This window comes from Haplochromis burtoni, unplaced genomic scaffold (genome assembly GCF_018398535.1).
Source record: "Haplochromis burtoni strain Fernald_Lab_line unplaced genomic scaffold, NCSU_Asbu1 Contig_716, whole genome shotgun sequence".
Lineage (NCBI taxonomy): Eukaryota > Metazoa > Chordata > Actinopteri > Cichliformes > Cichlidae > Haplochromis > Haplochromis burtoni.
Genome location: NW_024583077.1, coordinates 30,609 through 44,372, shown reverse-complemented (window position 1 = coordinate 44,372; position 13,764 = coordinate 30,609). Strand labels below are relative to the sequence as shown.

Here is a 13,764-nt window from a genome sequence, read left to right as displayed (position 1 = left end):
TATTTCACATCTGCTTTTCTTTAAAGTTGTCAAGAGAAGTGAGCTTCCAAGATTCCAAGATTTAGGAATGTACTGTCATGTAATATAACCTCAAGTCATTCATATCCAGTTATTGTTAAGCTGTTATGCTACCATTATCAAATTTTTATTACACTGGAAACTTTTAAGTGTAAAAGTACATTTAAAAAGAACAAACAAAATAAAATGAATATAAAACAATACTATACTCTAAAAAGTAAACACTGAACAGAGAGAGAGGTGCGTAGGCTTGTGGGTTAGATAACATCACCAATGAGAAGTCAATTAAGCCTGGAATGGGACAGTCAAAAAAAGACAATAGAAGCTTGTTTACGCCATCTGTATTACATGATTAACTCACTGAAAAGCAAGAACCTATAAACCTTGCTCTCAAAAGTCTTGTAATACTTTCCACAAGCTAAAAATAATCATATTAGCATTGTTAAAAACTAACTGAGAACTTGGATCTAATACTCTAAATTATCTTCAATCTCTTTTAATTCTATTTAAATAAAGATTACTCTTCTCCTTCTGCCTTTTGAATCAGTCCCGATAGAACAAAAGAGAAAACTGGGCGATACAGCTTAGAAGGTGAAAAGAAAGAACAAGAATGTTCAGCAACAATGTCAAATGTATTTAGACATATACATGTGCGTTAAGACTTGACCCTAAAGAGCCCCAAAGCAGCTCCTGCAGGTTTGATGGTGTTCACATACCAAAAGGTTACAGCCGTGTAATTGGCATGTCATGCTAAGAGCAGCCTGGGCTCGCTCCACAAATCAGTAAAACCAGCTTGAGGTCTTGATGGAAAATGCTACAGAGTGGAGGTAAAGACTTTCAAAGTATGTCTGTGTTGTTTCTTTTTGACATACACGAGGGTGAATATGATTTGACTTTATAGGTTTTGGAGCACCTGAAGGACATTTCTAGGTCTTTAGTGTTTATAAGGACTTAAATAATGACTGCAGTAACTACTGCTCTCTTGAGACCAGCAGGGCATAAGCCGAGGATCTAAAGCTTTGGGGGCTGGCTCTTTTATCTAGCCTGGACTCAAGCCTCACATAGCCAGAAAAATATTTCCAGCAAAGAGTGGCTCACTTCCAGTTCTTATCATGTACAGACAGCTGTTGTATTTGCCCAGGAAAATGCAAGTTCTGCTTTCAAACACAGCTATAATCATGCTATCTCTCTGGTTTATTTACACAACCACTAAGCCAAAACGCCAGCAAATCATACACGTCATTAAACTTGAATCACAGAGCCCTGACAATCGCTAAGGTCCCACATGGCAAGTGAATTCGTGACTCCTTCAACCACTGAGGTTGAGGAGGTTCCCGGACAGACTAGCTGCCCAAACTGGGAGCTTTTCCTAGTGTTTCTGCACAACTTTCTCATCAAACATGGCTCAAATAAGAAGCCTCAGCCTAATGATCTGCATTTAATCAAAGTCAGCCTCGAGTAGTTCATCTTACTTTGCTCTTCCTTATAGCAGCTTCTTTGTTAATTTCCTTGCTATCTCTGCAGTTCTATTGCTCCCTTGGCTTGGATTTTATGTTGTGTATCTTAGATTACTCTTGGAACTAACATTGCTGAGTCGTTCCATGCACTTGTACCATGCACTATCATAGATAACAGTCACATACTGAAAGTGTTAACTTGTGGTACTGACGATGTTTTAATATTGCCCATACGCTGTATATTTGCTCCAGACCAGTCGATCCCCAGTTATCATTTAACTTCCTTTGTTTGATTAACTTGAGCAAAGCTGTGATGGCTGGCAGTCCCTTGGGCAGTTTTGTTGGATTAAAAACATTCTGTCAACCTTGGCAGAATGTTTTTAATCCAGCGATACAGCCCAAGGGACGGCACACTTTCTGTAGAAATGTGAACATTAAATCAATAAATGCACCCATCTTTCCCTAGAAACAACTCCATTATCCTGCCCTTTTTACAAGTTTGCCTGGGTAGGTTATCTTGTCCAATTAGGACAACATCTCCTATATTCACCAGAGTAGGCGTAGGAGTTTCATACTTGTGACTAGATTTTACATCCATCAAGAAGTTTTTCCACCAGCAGTTCCACCCCCATCTTGGACCCATGTCCTCCTGGCTTTTGCTGGTCACCTGAGATGGCAGAAGAGAAATTAGTCTCCCACCAACCAGGAAATGAGAGGGTATAAGTAACTGGAGCTCTGACGCTTCACTGTATACAAAGAACAGAGGTCTGGGATTTAAAACTGCCTTTCCTCCTATCAGCAAACTCAGGGGATCCTATCCTATCAGGGGCGATCATGGCTTAAGAGTTGGGAGTTCGCCTTGTTCCTTGGGCAAGACACTTCACCCATTGCCTACTGGTGGTGGTCAGAAGGCCCGGTGGCGCCAGTGTCCGGCAGCCTCGCCTCTGTCAGTGCGCCCCAGGGTGGCTGTGGCTTGCCATCACCAGTGTGTGTGAATGTGTGTGGATGACTGGATGTGTAAAACCCTTTGGGGTCCTTAGGGACTAGTAAAGCGCTATACAAATACCATTTACCATTTAACTCCTCAAAGTTTAGTGAAGCCCTCCGTAGGACCCTCTTTAGACTTGTTTTATAGACCCCAAAAGTCTTTCCCACAAGCAGCCCCACAAAGCAGCATGCATGACAATAAATTTCTAGGTGATCCTGTTATCACTGAAAAATCTTGTAATCTCTGATTCTTTAATTGACTTCCAAAAACTTAAATCATAAAACTTGGTCTGCTCAAGCAAACGTTTTGGCATTGTCGCTCGGTAATGGAGATGTGACTTGCTATGCTAGTTTCACCTTCATTCACCTGCAACTTTAACAACATGACACTAACCATCTGCCCCTTAACAACCAGTACATCTCCCTCACTTGCAAAAGAGTATCTCTGGCCCCATCACACAATACACTACTGAATAAGAAGCTGAGAGTATCTATTACTGGTAGGCAGTACCACTAGCTCAAACTAAAATCAGGATACTGCAGCCTGTCTCCCACTATCTGTGTTTATCTAATAATGGCTTCAAATCTTTGATTGTTGAGTCTCTCTTGACATCTTGCTCGTATTTCAGGTTTAAGATTTCCTTTGCTGAAATTATGTTCTTGGGTAACTTTCCTCTAAAAAACATCTGCCACGGTGAGCTACTCTGGAATTAGTGCTCCCTTTATTGTTTGACTACAGTGGGAATTGACCATGAGCCTTTTAACCCATAGTTATTCTTAGTACTGTTTTTAACCTTCTGTACTTCTCTAGGTCTAGCTGTGGTTCAGCTCATTCAGTGCTGGTAAGCTATACTGTAGCCTACAAGGTAGATCTTAGCTCAGAGTTCACCTCATCTTGAACACATCAATCCTTTTTAACTTCATCAGTGAAACATGTATTCCACCACAGCTTACTTTGAATAAGGTTCTGAACACTGTCATGTGGTGTTTAGCTCAGCAGGATTGCTTTTGCTAGCACAGTGTGACCACAGCTCTGGATTTGTGAAACTTTGTAATTGAGTCACAATGTTGAGGCAGCAGCACTGTCACTGGAATCCAGTGTTGGGGAGTAGCTGAATATATGTACCGGCATTATGGATTTAAAATACAAAATATGAGTAACTGTATTCTGTTACAGTTACCGTTTAAATGGGCGGTAATCAGAATACTTTATATTGTATTGTAATGCTCCTAAAACATCAGAATGATGCATCAAACACCACTCTTAATTTATCTCATAATGTGGCATGTAGTATTTCACAGTCAGGCTGTTTGCCAGTTGTCTCAGTGACACTTGATGCTGAAAGTGGTCCAAGCAATGTACATCCTAAACTGCTTTCAACAGCTATTAGTGATTTTGTTATTTTCTCAACCTTGCAACACACTACTTGCCATTAATAATTCACTCCTATTGATAATAAGAGTTCAGTGCCTTTTATTGTGAAACCAACAAGCTGCTCTGTCCTTTTCAACTCTTTGCTGTGTATTCACCACATTTTCCAGTGACACTCCCACATGAGTGGATGATCCGAAGTTGTGCCTCAGCAATGATAGCATTAGGTCTTTCACTATGCTCTCATGAACTATGCGTTTTTGGCTGCCTCCATCTGGCAAGCAATGACACCAAAGCATTTGTTCTGCTACTATCAGTACTCAAATGTACTTCTTTTTGATCGCAAACTAATTGATGATGTCAGGAGGTGAAACACTCAACTCTGCAGAATTTCACTATGTGTTGAGGCAGACATAACACTATGCCAGTTTTCTTGCTTCCTCTTTGTGAGCAGTCACAGAATGTTCTGGATAATATTCTCTTTCATGTTTGTACTTGCACAATATATCCAGTGTGATAAACTCCATTTGCTGTGTGTAGCTCTATGTATGCCCTTAGGGCGACTTTTTCACTGGGGTACTGAATTTCGTTTATTGGTTCTGAAGAGGTTCTGTTGGCGCTCTTGTTAATGTTCCAGTCAGATAGCTTCTCCCATTTACACAGTACATCACTGTTATGAATAACTGTTTTATACTGAGACCAGAATTCATGCCGCTAACTTGTTTTTCTATCAGCAACATAACTGATTGTTTGTCTGATGACCTGAGTGAACTTGAACTTGCATCACTACCCTGTACACTCGTAGATTTGCACGCCTTCTGAATTAATCTACTGGTGCAAGCTTGCCATGCAAGACTATGGTCGTGGTATCCCTGAATACTTGCAATCTCTACCTACAGATCATCCATTGGCATTATAACATCAGTGCCATGATCCATTAAACTTTCCTCCTTGGCTGACAAGACGGACAGCATTTTACAGTGATGTGGATTGTTCCCTGCTTTCTTCGAATCTATTCAATGTACTCGGCCACCTCTGCAGCTAGTGTAAGCTAGTGTTAGCTTCTTGTGTCATGCAGAAGTCAGGTTTCTAAACAGCTCTCGACAACTGTTAGAATTCAAAAGGCAAGAAGCAATCAGCTAAGTAAAGAGAAACAGCTGTCCATCATTACTTTAAGAACTGAAGGTCAGTCAGTGAGGAAAATTGCTAAAACTTTGAATGTGTCCCCAAGTGCAGTCACAAAAACCATCAAAAAGGGAAAGGGAAAGGAAAACCAAGAGTCACCTCTTCTGCTGAAGATAAATTCATCTGAGTCACCAGCCTCAGAAATCGCAAGTTAACTGCACCGCAGGTTAGAGCCAAGATAAATGCCACACAGAGTTCCAGTAGCAAACACATCTCTACATGTTCAGAGGAGACTGTGTGAATCAGACCTTTATGGTCAAACAGCTGCTAAGAAACCACAACTAAGGAAAAGCATCAAGCAGAAGAGATTTGTTTGAGCCAAAAAACACAATGGACATTAGACCAATGGAAATCTGTGCTTTGGTCTAATGAGTTTGGTTCCACCTGCCATATCTTTGTGTGGCGCAGAAAAGGTGAACGAATGGTCACTGCATTCATGGTTTCCACTGTGAAGCATGGAGCAGGAGGTGTGGTGGTGTGGCGGTTCTTTGCTGGACCATCATTCATTTTTCAGCAGGACAATGACCCCAAACACACCTCCAGGCTGTATAAGGCCTATTTGACCGAGAAGGAGAGTGATGGAGAGCTGCGCCAGATGGCCTAGCCTCCACAGTCACCTGACCTAAACCCAATTGAGATGGTTTTGGATGAGATGGACCGCAAAGTGAAGGCAAAAGGGCCAACAAGTTCTCAGCATATCTAGGAACTCCTTCAAGACTGCTGGAAAACCATTTCAGGTGACGACCTCATGAAGCTCATTGAGAGAATGCCAAGAGTGAGCAAAGCAGTAATCAAAGGGGTGGCTCTGTTGAACAATCTAAAATCTAAGAAATGTTTTGAGTAATTTTTAACTTTTCTGTTTACTTTATAACTCTATATGTGTTCATTCATAGTTTTGATGCCTTCAGTGAGAATCTACAATGTAAATAGTCATAAAAATAAGGAAAAAACATTAAATGGTTGCCCAAACTTTTGACTGATAGTGTATAATGTGAGTATGGTGAACAAGAAGATGGTTCAGATGCAGCTGGTAGCCAAGGTAACCAGTCTAAACAACCTGTAAAAACTCAGTCAGGAGCTTAAGAAGGTCTTATGTTTTGGATTCAGTCCTTTAGTGACTTAAATTTGTCATGACAAGTCTCTCCAAGTATGCCAGTGAGACTTGAGACAATTTTGTTTTCTGAGCTTTTGTGAATATCCAGTTTACACAGACATGTAATGTTTTAGTCTCAACACAGGAAGAGATGCTTTTCTTTCACCCATATTCAACCTCATCATGCTTATCTTGCCATCAAACTGTTTAACTCCTCACTGGAGGGGAGAGGGAGGAGAAACAGGGGGACAAGGGAGGGCGGGAACAACTGAGTTGTAGGTGCTTTTCTACACTGTGCAATATTTGCAATATTTGTTTTTGTTTTTTGTTTTGTCTTTTTTCTTATATTTGACTGTGCAATAATCACTGTGCAATATACTCACTCAAATGAGCAATCCTATTTATCCATATTGTATATTCTGTATCTATATATGTGTATATATGGTGTATTTATGCTTATATCCTTACTCTCATTCCCCTTAATGTATCTGTAACATGCAACTTCTTTCGGTGCTTTGCTACTGGAAACTGAATTTCCCGGAGGAACCCACCCGAGGGATTAATAAAGTTTCATCTAATCTAATCTAATCTAATCTATCTGTGACCACCTGCTCATTATCAGAAGCATGGAACCATAACTGAATCTACACCTAGATGGATCCTAAGGTCGCGGCTCCACTTGGTGATCAGAGCAGTGGGCAGCAGCCAGGGGTGCTACCCATCAATGTGATGCAAAACATTGTATAAACTCTTTTGTTAGCTCTTTTGGTTTGGGCCCAACAGGGCCTTCAAAGACAGCAATAGTTAGATCTGCAAATCAATGTTTAGGTGGAAAGTCTGAAAAAGTGTTATAGTTGAGTAGTAATGAAATTGTTACAATTCAAAGAAAGCATCAAACTATGTAATTGTTTGCCATATCCTTTTAATCTTCAAAGCTCTTCAAAGTTTGATTAATTTCCTGATGCTTAATTTCCTGCCTTGTGTCTTCTTTGTAAATTTAAAAATGTTTGGAAATAAAAGATTTATGCCATAAATTTTTTTTACTCTTACTGTAATCTTGTACTTGGAAGCGACTTACTTCACTTTAAAGTTAAGAAAAATGTAGAATGGGAAAATGCTGTTCCCAGAAAGGGGTGGTCAGGTGGCCTAATTCCTCCTGAAAGATGATTTGTCTCTAGACTACAGTACTTGAGTAATCTTGCCATAGGCATAGATTGGATAAGAGCATGAATGTAACTTCAGTAATTGTTTTGGGGTACAACTTTAATGTACTTTAAGGTACTTTAATTTTTTATATAATGTACTCTAGGTGTTTCTCTTATGCTGATATATGCTTCTAATGCACTATAATAATGGACTTTGTACCCCACACAATGTTTAAGCTTTAGTCAGTTATTATTTTTCAGATTTTAAGATACGAATATGACACTGTAATATTATAAAATAAAGCTACACTGCTGATAAGTAGTTATATTGATCCCCAGCTGCAGCAAGAATGTAATAAAAACAATAAAGATTATAACAATAAATATAGTATAATGTGTTTATGTATTTATCACCGCTCACTCAAAACAAAGCACTTTTTCAGTGCACTTTTCGTGTGACAGATCTGTATGAGGGCACGGACAGCACATGAGCCTGGAGATCGTTTCCTCTAGTGTATTTATTTCTGACCAAACACGTCCTTGATCTTCCCAGACGCCAATAGTTTCTCCTCTAAACTCCACGACGCATGGTTACTACAACCGGGACAGAGCAGAGAACAGTCTCTATAATGCACTCTACCTTCCCGTCATGAGCTGGCTCCTGGACGGGCTGCAGAGAGGTTGGACGTAGTAATTCTCCAGTTTGACTCCCTCTGCTGCCAACCGGTCCAAGGTCGGGGTTTTGATCTCCGAGCCGTGGTACCCGACATCCCGGAAGCCTTGATCATCCACCAGGATAAAAATGATATGTGGCTGAGAGCTCGATTTCCCAAACTCATTCCCTTGGTTGTGCAGCTCAGCGTTCCAGTTTTCCCACGACATCTGAACGCTCCAGGTCTGCGAAATAATACAACCGAAGAATAAACTTAACGGTACCCACAAGATAAACATGTTTCAGGCAGATTTAGATTCAAGTCGGCGTTAACTGTTGGCCCATAACGCTGTGTATGCGGGCGGCGGCGTTTTGCACATGTTCAGGGGGAACGGCAACACTTGGAAATCGGGTTCAGTCTTTCTCTCCACGCCAACAATCCTCTGAGAGCTCCAGGATTTGAGGAAAGGTCCCAGAAAACAAACACATCTGGCGTAGCTGCTTTTTTCCTTTTACCGCGGGCGAAAACGTTCATACCGTGATAGACACACAAGCCCATGCTGAGGTTTGTCGCAGCACAGCTTTAGTCATTCTTCCGGTTGCGTAGTTTTTGTCAGAAGACGCGCTGGACTTCCAGAGCTAACTCGCAGCGTGTAACAGCTGCTCCACTGCAGATGTTCTCCATCCTGTGACTGAGCCGCGTTTCCAAGCTGTCAGCGCTCTGAGGACTGAATCCACACGCTGAGGAGGCAGGTCCTTCTCTCTTTGCAGCTCCCAGAGCAACGTTTTACCAAGAAACATCCAGGAGCGGCCCTTAACCCCCGTGTGTGTTAGCCACAACTACAAAAATTATGTTTGTAGTACTCATCTTTAAAGATGGACTAAAACTCGAAAAAATTACCCCCCCCCCCCCCCCAAGAATAATTAATAATTATATCTTAAGTTAATGCCAACCCTGTTAAATCACATGCAAGTGAGACTAGCAAGATGAGGGCACGAGGACGACAGAAAAACTGATGAATACCAGTATTTTCAGCTGTATAACTACAGCTAATGAGGATTTGATAACTTGAAGGACTATTGTAGGTAAACTAAAAAAGTAATTAATGGTTTTGAAGTGCCGTGTTTCACTTACAGAAACAACAATATACGATCACAATGTTCTGAGACTGTCTGGTTGCAATATGTTTATGCACATGCAACATCTACTGTTGGGATTCTGGGGTAAACATAAAAGGACTGGTTCTTATACAACCCATTTCTACTTACTCTTCTTGAGCACTCAAAGTGCTTGATACAACTCGTCTCATTCACACCTATACAAGCACTTTTTGATGTTTTCTATTTAAATGCTTCCAGTCTAACATTCTCACATTCAATCTCTGAAGTATTGAAGTTGCCAGCATTCTTGCAAAAAACATTTTAGATGGTGAGTGTGTTACACTGACAGTTACATCTGGCTTCATCAAATTGCTGATAGGTTTCTGAAATTAATACATGATTTTTACATTTACATTTCTTATCTCTGTATTAAGACCATTATAGAAAAGAAGGTCTTAACTGTACCATGCAATTGTTCATTTGCCAAATATAAAAGCCATTAAACTTATCCATAAATCCATTATCCATGACACATGGTGATGCACTGTCATGTAATGTGCTTGTGCAATCAAATTTTTTGCGATGTAGCGTTCTTCAAACATTATTCACTTACTCTCAGTTAAGTTAGGTTGGGGATGAAGATTTTTCCTGCTTTCACTGTCACCAGGACCTGAATTAAAAGCAGAAATGTCATACAAGTTGGTAGAAGGCATTCGAATTGAATAGAGGTTGCAGCTTTGCAAGCTAATAGTTCCTTCATAAATCCCAGAAAGAAATGTTTAGGTATCTAAGCTGAAAAATCTTAAAAGGATGAATTTAGCCTCAATGTAACCTTGACAGAAATAGGAGTGGGTTTTTTAAAAACCGTTTTTCTAAATATGAGACTCATTTAAGGTGTTTGTTTGCTCCCAGGTGATACAGCAGTCTCTATCTGGTGCTGACCTAAATCTCTCCATATGATCCAATTGTGCTATGTAAAGAAACCTGCTGTAAGTCAATGACCTGGGCCAGAGGTGTTAGGAAAGACTGGAGCTGCTGTGAAAGGCCCTCACATTCTGTAACTTTAAGTATACAAAGTATACTTCACCTACCTGTGCAGACATGCTAAATGAACTCTCCTGCACAATCTTTGCTCTGGATGCTTAAATCTATCAGCTTTTATTCTAACAAGAAAAATAATTTGTCTACACACTACTCTGTTGACTGGTGTGTATGTGCATGTGAATATAATAATAATAATAATAATAATAATAATAATAATAATAATAATAATAATAATAATAATAATAATAATAATAATAATGGATTGCATTTTATAGCGCTTTTCAAGACCTCAAAGCGCTTTACAATTCCACTATTCATTCACTCTCACATTCACACACTGGTGGAGGCAAGCTGACAGTTGTAGCCACAGCTGCCCTGGGGCAGACTGACAGAAGCGAGGCTGCCATATCGCGCCATCGGCCCCTCTGGCCAACACCAGTAGGCGGTAGGAAGTATACTTTGTATACTTAAAGTTACAGAATGTGAGGGCCTTTCACAGCAGCTCCAGTCTTTCCTAACACCTCTGGCCCAGGTCATTGACTTACAGCAGGTTTCTTTACATAGCACAATTGGATCATATGGAGAGATTTAGGTCAGCACCAGATAGAGACTGCTGTATCACCTGGGAGCAAACAAACACCTTAAATGAGTCTCATATTTAGAAAAACGGTTTTTAAAAAATCCACTCCTATTTCTGTCAAGGTTACATTGAGGCTAAATTCATCCTTTTAAGATTTTTCAGCTTAGATACCTAAACATTTCTTTCTGGGATTTATGAAGGAACTATTAGCTTGCAAAGCTGCAACCTCTATTCAATTCGAATGCCTTCTACCAACTTGTATGACATTTCTGCTTTTAATTCAGGTCCTGGTGACAGTGAAAGCAGGAAAAATCTTCATCCCCAACCTAACTTAACTGAGAGTAAGTGAATAATGTTTGAAGAACGCTACATCGCAAAAAATTTGATTGCACAAGCACATTACATGACAGTGCATCACCATGTGTCATGGATAATGGATTTATGGATAAGTTTAATGGCTTTTATATTTGGCAAATGAACAATTGCATGGTACAGTTAAGACCTTCTTTTCTATAATGGTCTTAATACAGAGATAAGAAATGTAAATGTAAAAATCATGTATTAAATTTCAGAAACGCTATCGATCATTTGCTGAAGCCAGTGTAACTGTCGTGGTAACACACTCACCAGTCGTAAAATGTTTTTTGCAAGAATTGAATCAACTCAATTTGAGAAGTAGAGCGGAAACTAATGAAATAATCTTATAGTGTAAACTTCAGAGATTGAATGTGAGAATGTTAGACTGGAAGCATTTAAATAGAAAACATCAAAAAGTGCTTGTATAGGTGTGAATGAGACGAGTTGTATCAAGCACTTTGAGTGCTCAAGAAGAGTAAGTAGAAATGGGTTGTATAAGAACCAGTCCTTTTATGTTTACCCCAGAATCCCAACAGTAGATGTTGCATGTGCATAAACATATTGCAACCAGACAGTCTCAGAACATTGTGATCGTATATTGTTGTTTCTGTAAGTGAAACACGGCACTTCAAAACCATTAATTACTTTTTTAGTTTACCTACAATAGTCCTTCAAGTTATCAAATCCTCATTAGCTGTAGTTATACAGCTGAAAATACTGGTATTCATCAGTTTTTCTGTCGTCCTCGTGCCCTCATCTTGCTAGTCTCACTTGCATGTGATTTAACAGGGTTGGCATTAACTTAAGATATAATTATTAATTATTCTTGGGGGGGGGGGGGGGTATTTTCGAGTTTTAGTCCATCTTTAAAGATGAGTACTACAAACATAATTTTTGTAGTTGTGGCTAACACACACGGGGGTTAAGGGCCGCTCCTGGATGTTTCTTGGTAAAACGTTGCTCTGGGAGCTGCAAAGAGAGAAGGACCTGCCTCCTCAGCGTGTGGATTCAGTCCTCAGAGCGCTGACAGCTTGGAAACGCGGCTCAGTCACAGGATGGAGAACATCTGCAGTGGAGCAGCTGTTACACGCTGCGAGTTAGCTCTGGAAGTCCAGCGCGTCTTCTGACAAAAACTACGCAACCGGAAGAATGACTAAAGCTGTGCTGCGACAAACCTCAGCATGGGCTTGTGTGTCTATCACGGTATGAACGTTTTCGCCCGCGGTAAAAGGAAAAAAGCAGCTACGCCAGATGTGTTTGTTTTCTGGGACCTTTCCTCAAATCCTGGAGCTCTCAGAGGATTGTTGGCGTGGAGAGAAAGACTGAACCCGATTTCCAAGTGTTGCCGTTCCCCCTGAACATGTGCAAAACGCCGCCGCCCGCATACACAGCGTTATGGGCCAACAGTTAACGCCGACTTGAATCTAAATCTGCCTGAAACATGTTTATCTTGTGGGTACCGTTAAGTTTATTCTTCGGTTGTATTATTTCGCAGACCTGGAGCGTTCAGATGTCGTGGGAAAACTGGAACGCTGAGCTGCACAACCAAGGGAATGAGTTTGGGAAATCGAGCTCTCAGCCACATATCATTTTTATCCTGGTGGATGATCAAGGCTTCCGGGATGTCGGGTACCACGGCTCGGAGATCAAAACCCCGACCTTGGACCGGTTGGCAGCAGAGGGAGTCAAACTGGAGAATTACTACGTCCAACCTCTCTGCAGCCCGTCCAGGAGCCAGCTCATGACGGGAAGGTAGAGTGCATTATAGAGACTGTTCTCTGCTCTGTCCCGGTTGTAGTAACCATGCGTCGTGGAGTTTAGAGGAGAAACTATTGGCGTCTGGGAAGATCAAGGACGTGTTTGGTCAGAAATAAATACACTAGAGGAAACGATCTCCAGGCTCATGTGCTGTCCGTGCCCTCATACAGATCTGTCACACGAAAAGTGCACTGAAAAAGTGCTTTGTTTTGAGTGAGCGGTGATAAATACATAAACACATTATACTATATTTATTGTTATAATCTTTATTGTTTTTATTACATTCTTGCTGCAGCTGGGGATCAATATAACTACTTATCAGCAGTGTAGCTTTATTTTATAATATTACAGTGTCATATTCGTATCTTAAAATCTGAAAAATAATAACTGACTAAAGCTTAAACATTGTGTGGGGTACAAAGTCCATTATTATAGTGCATTAGAAGCATATATCAGCATAAGAGAAACACCTAGATAAAAAATTAAAGTACCTTAAAGTACATTAAAGTTGTACCCCAAAACAATTACTGAAGTTACATTCATGCTCTTATCCAATCTATGCCTATGGCAAGATTACTCAAGTACTGTAGTCTAGAGACAAATCATCTTTCAGGAGGAATTAGGCCACCTGACCACCCCTTTCTGGGAACAGCATTTTCCCATTCTACATTTTTCTTAACTTTGAAGTGAAGTAAGTCGCTTCCAAGTACAAGATTACAGTAAGAGTAAAAAAAATTTATGGCATAAATCTTTTATTTCCAAACATTTTTAAATTTACAAAGAAGACACAAGGCAGGAAATTAAGCATCAGGAAATTAATCAAACTTTGAAGAGCTTTGAAGATTAAAAGGATATGGCAAACAATTACATAGTTTGATGCTTTCTTTGAATTGTAACAATTTCATTACTACTCAACTATAACACTTTTTCAGACTTTCCACCTAAACATTGATTTGCAGATCTAACTATTGCTGTCTTTGAAGGCCCTGTTGGGCCCAAACCAAAAGAGACTAAC

At 40.2% G+C, this 13,764-nt stretch overlaps 1 protein-coding gene across 1 annotated transcript in view; it reads right to left on the bottom strand.

Annotated features, from left to right (window-relative positions):
* The window catches only part of arsj (arylsulfatase family, member J), a 17,427-nt gene extending 8,732 nt beyond the window's left edge, over window positions 1–8,695 (bottom strand). Inside the window, exon 1 of the mRNA XM_005950084.3 lies at window positions 7,898–8,695. Coding sequence (XP_005950146.1) covers window positions 7,898–8,208 — 311 coding nt within the window. The 5' untranslated portion in view covers window positions 8,209–8,695. The remainder of the gene's footprint in view (window positions 1–7,897) is intronic.
* Window positions 8,696–13,764: the final 5,069 nt, after the last annotated feature.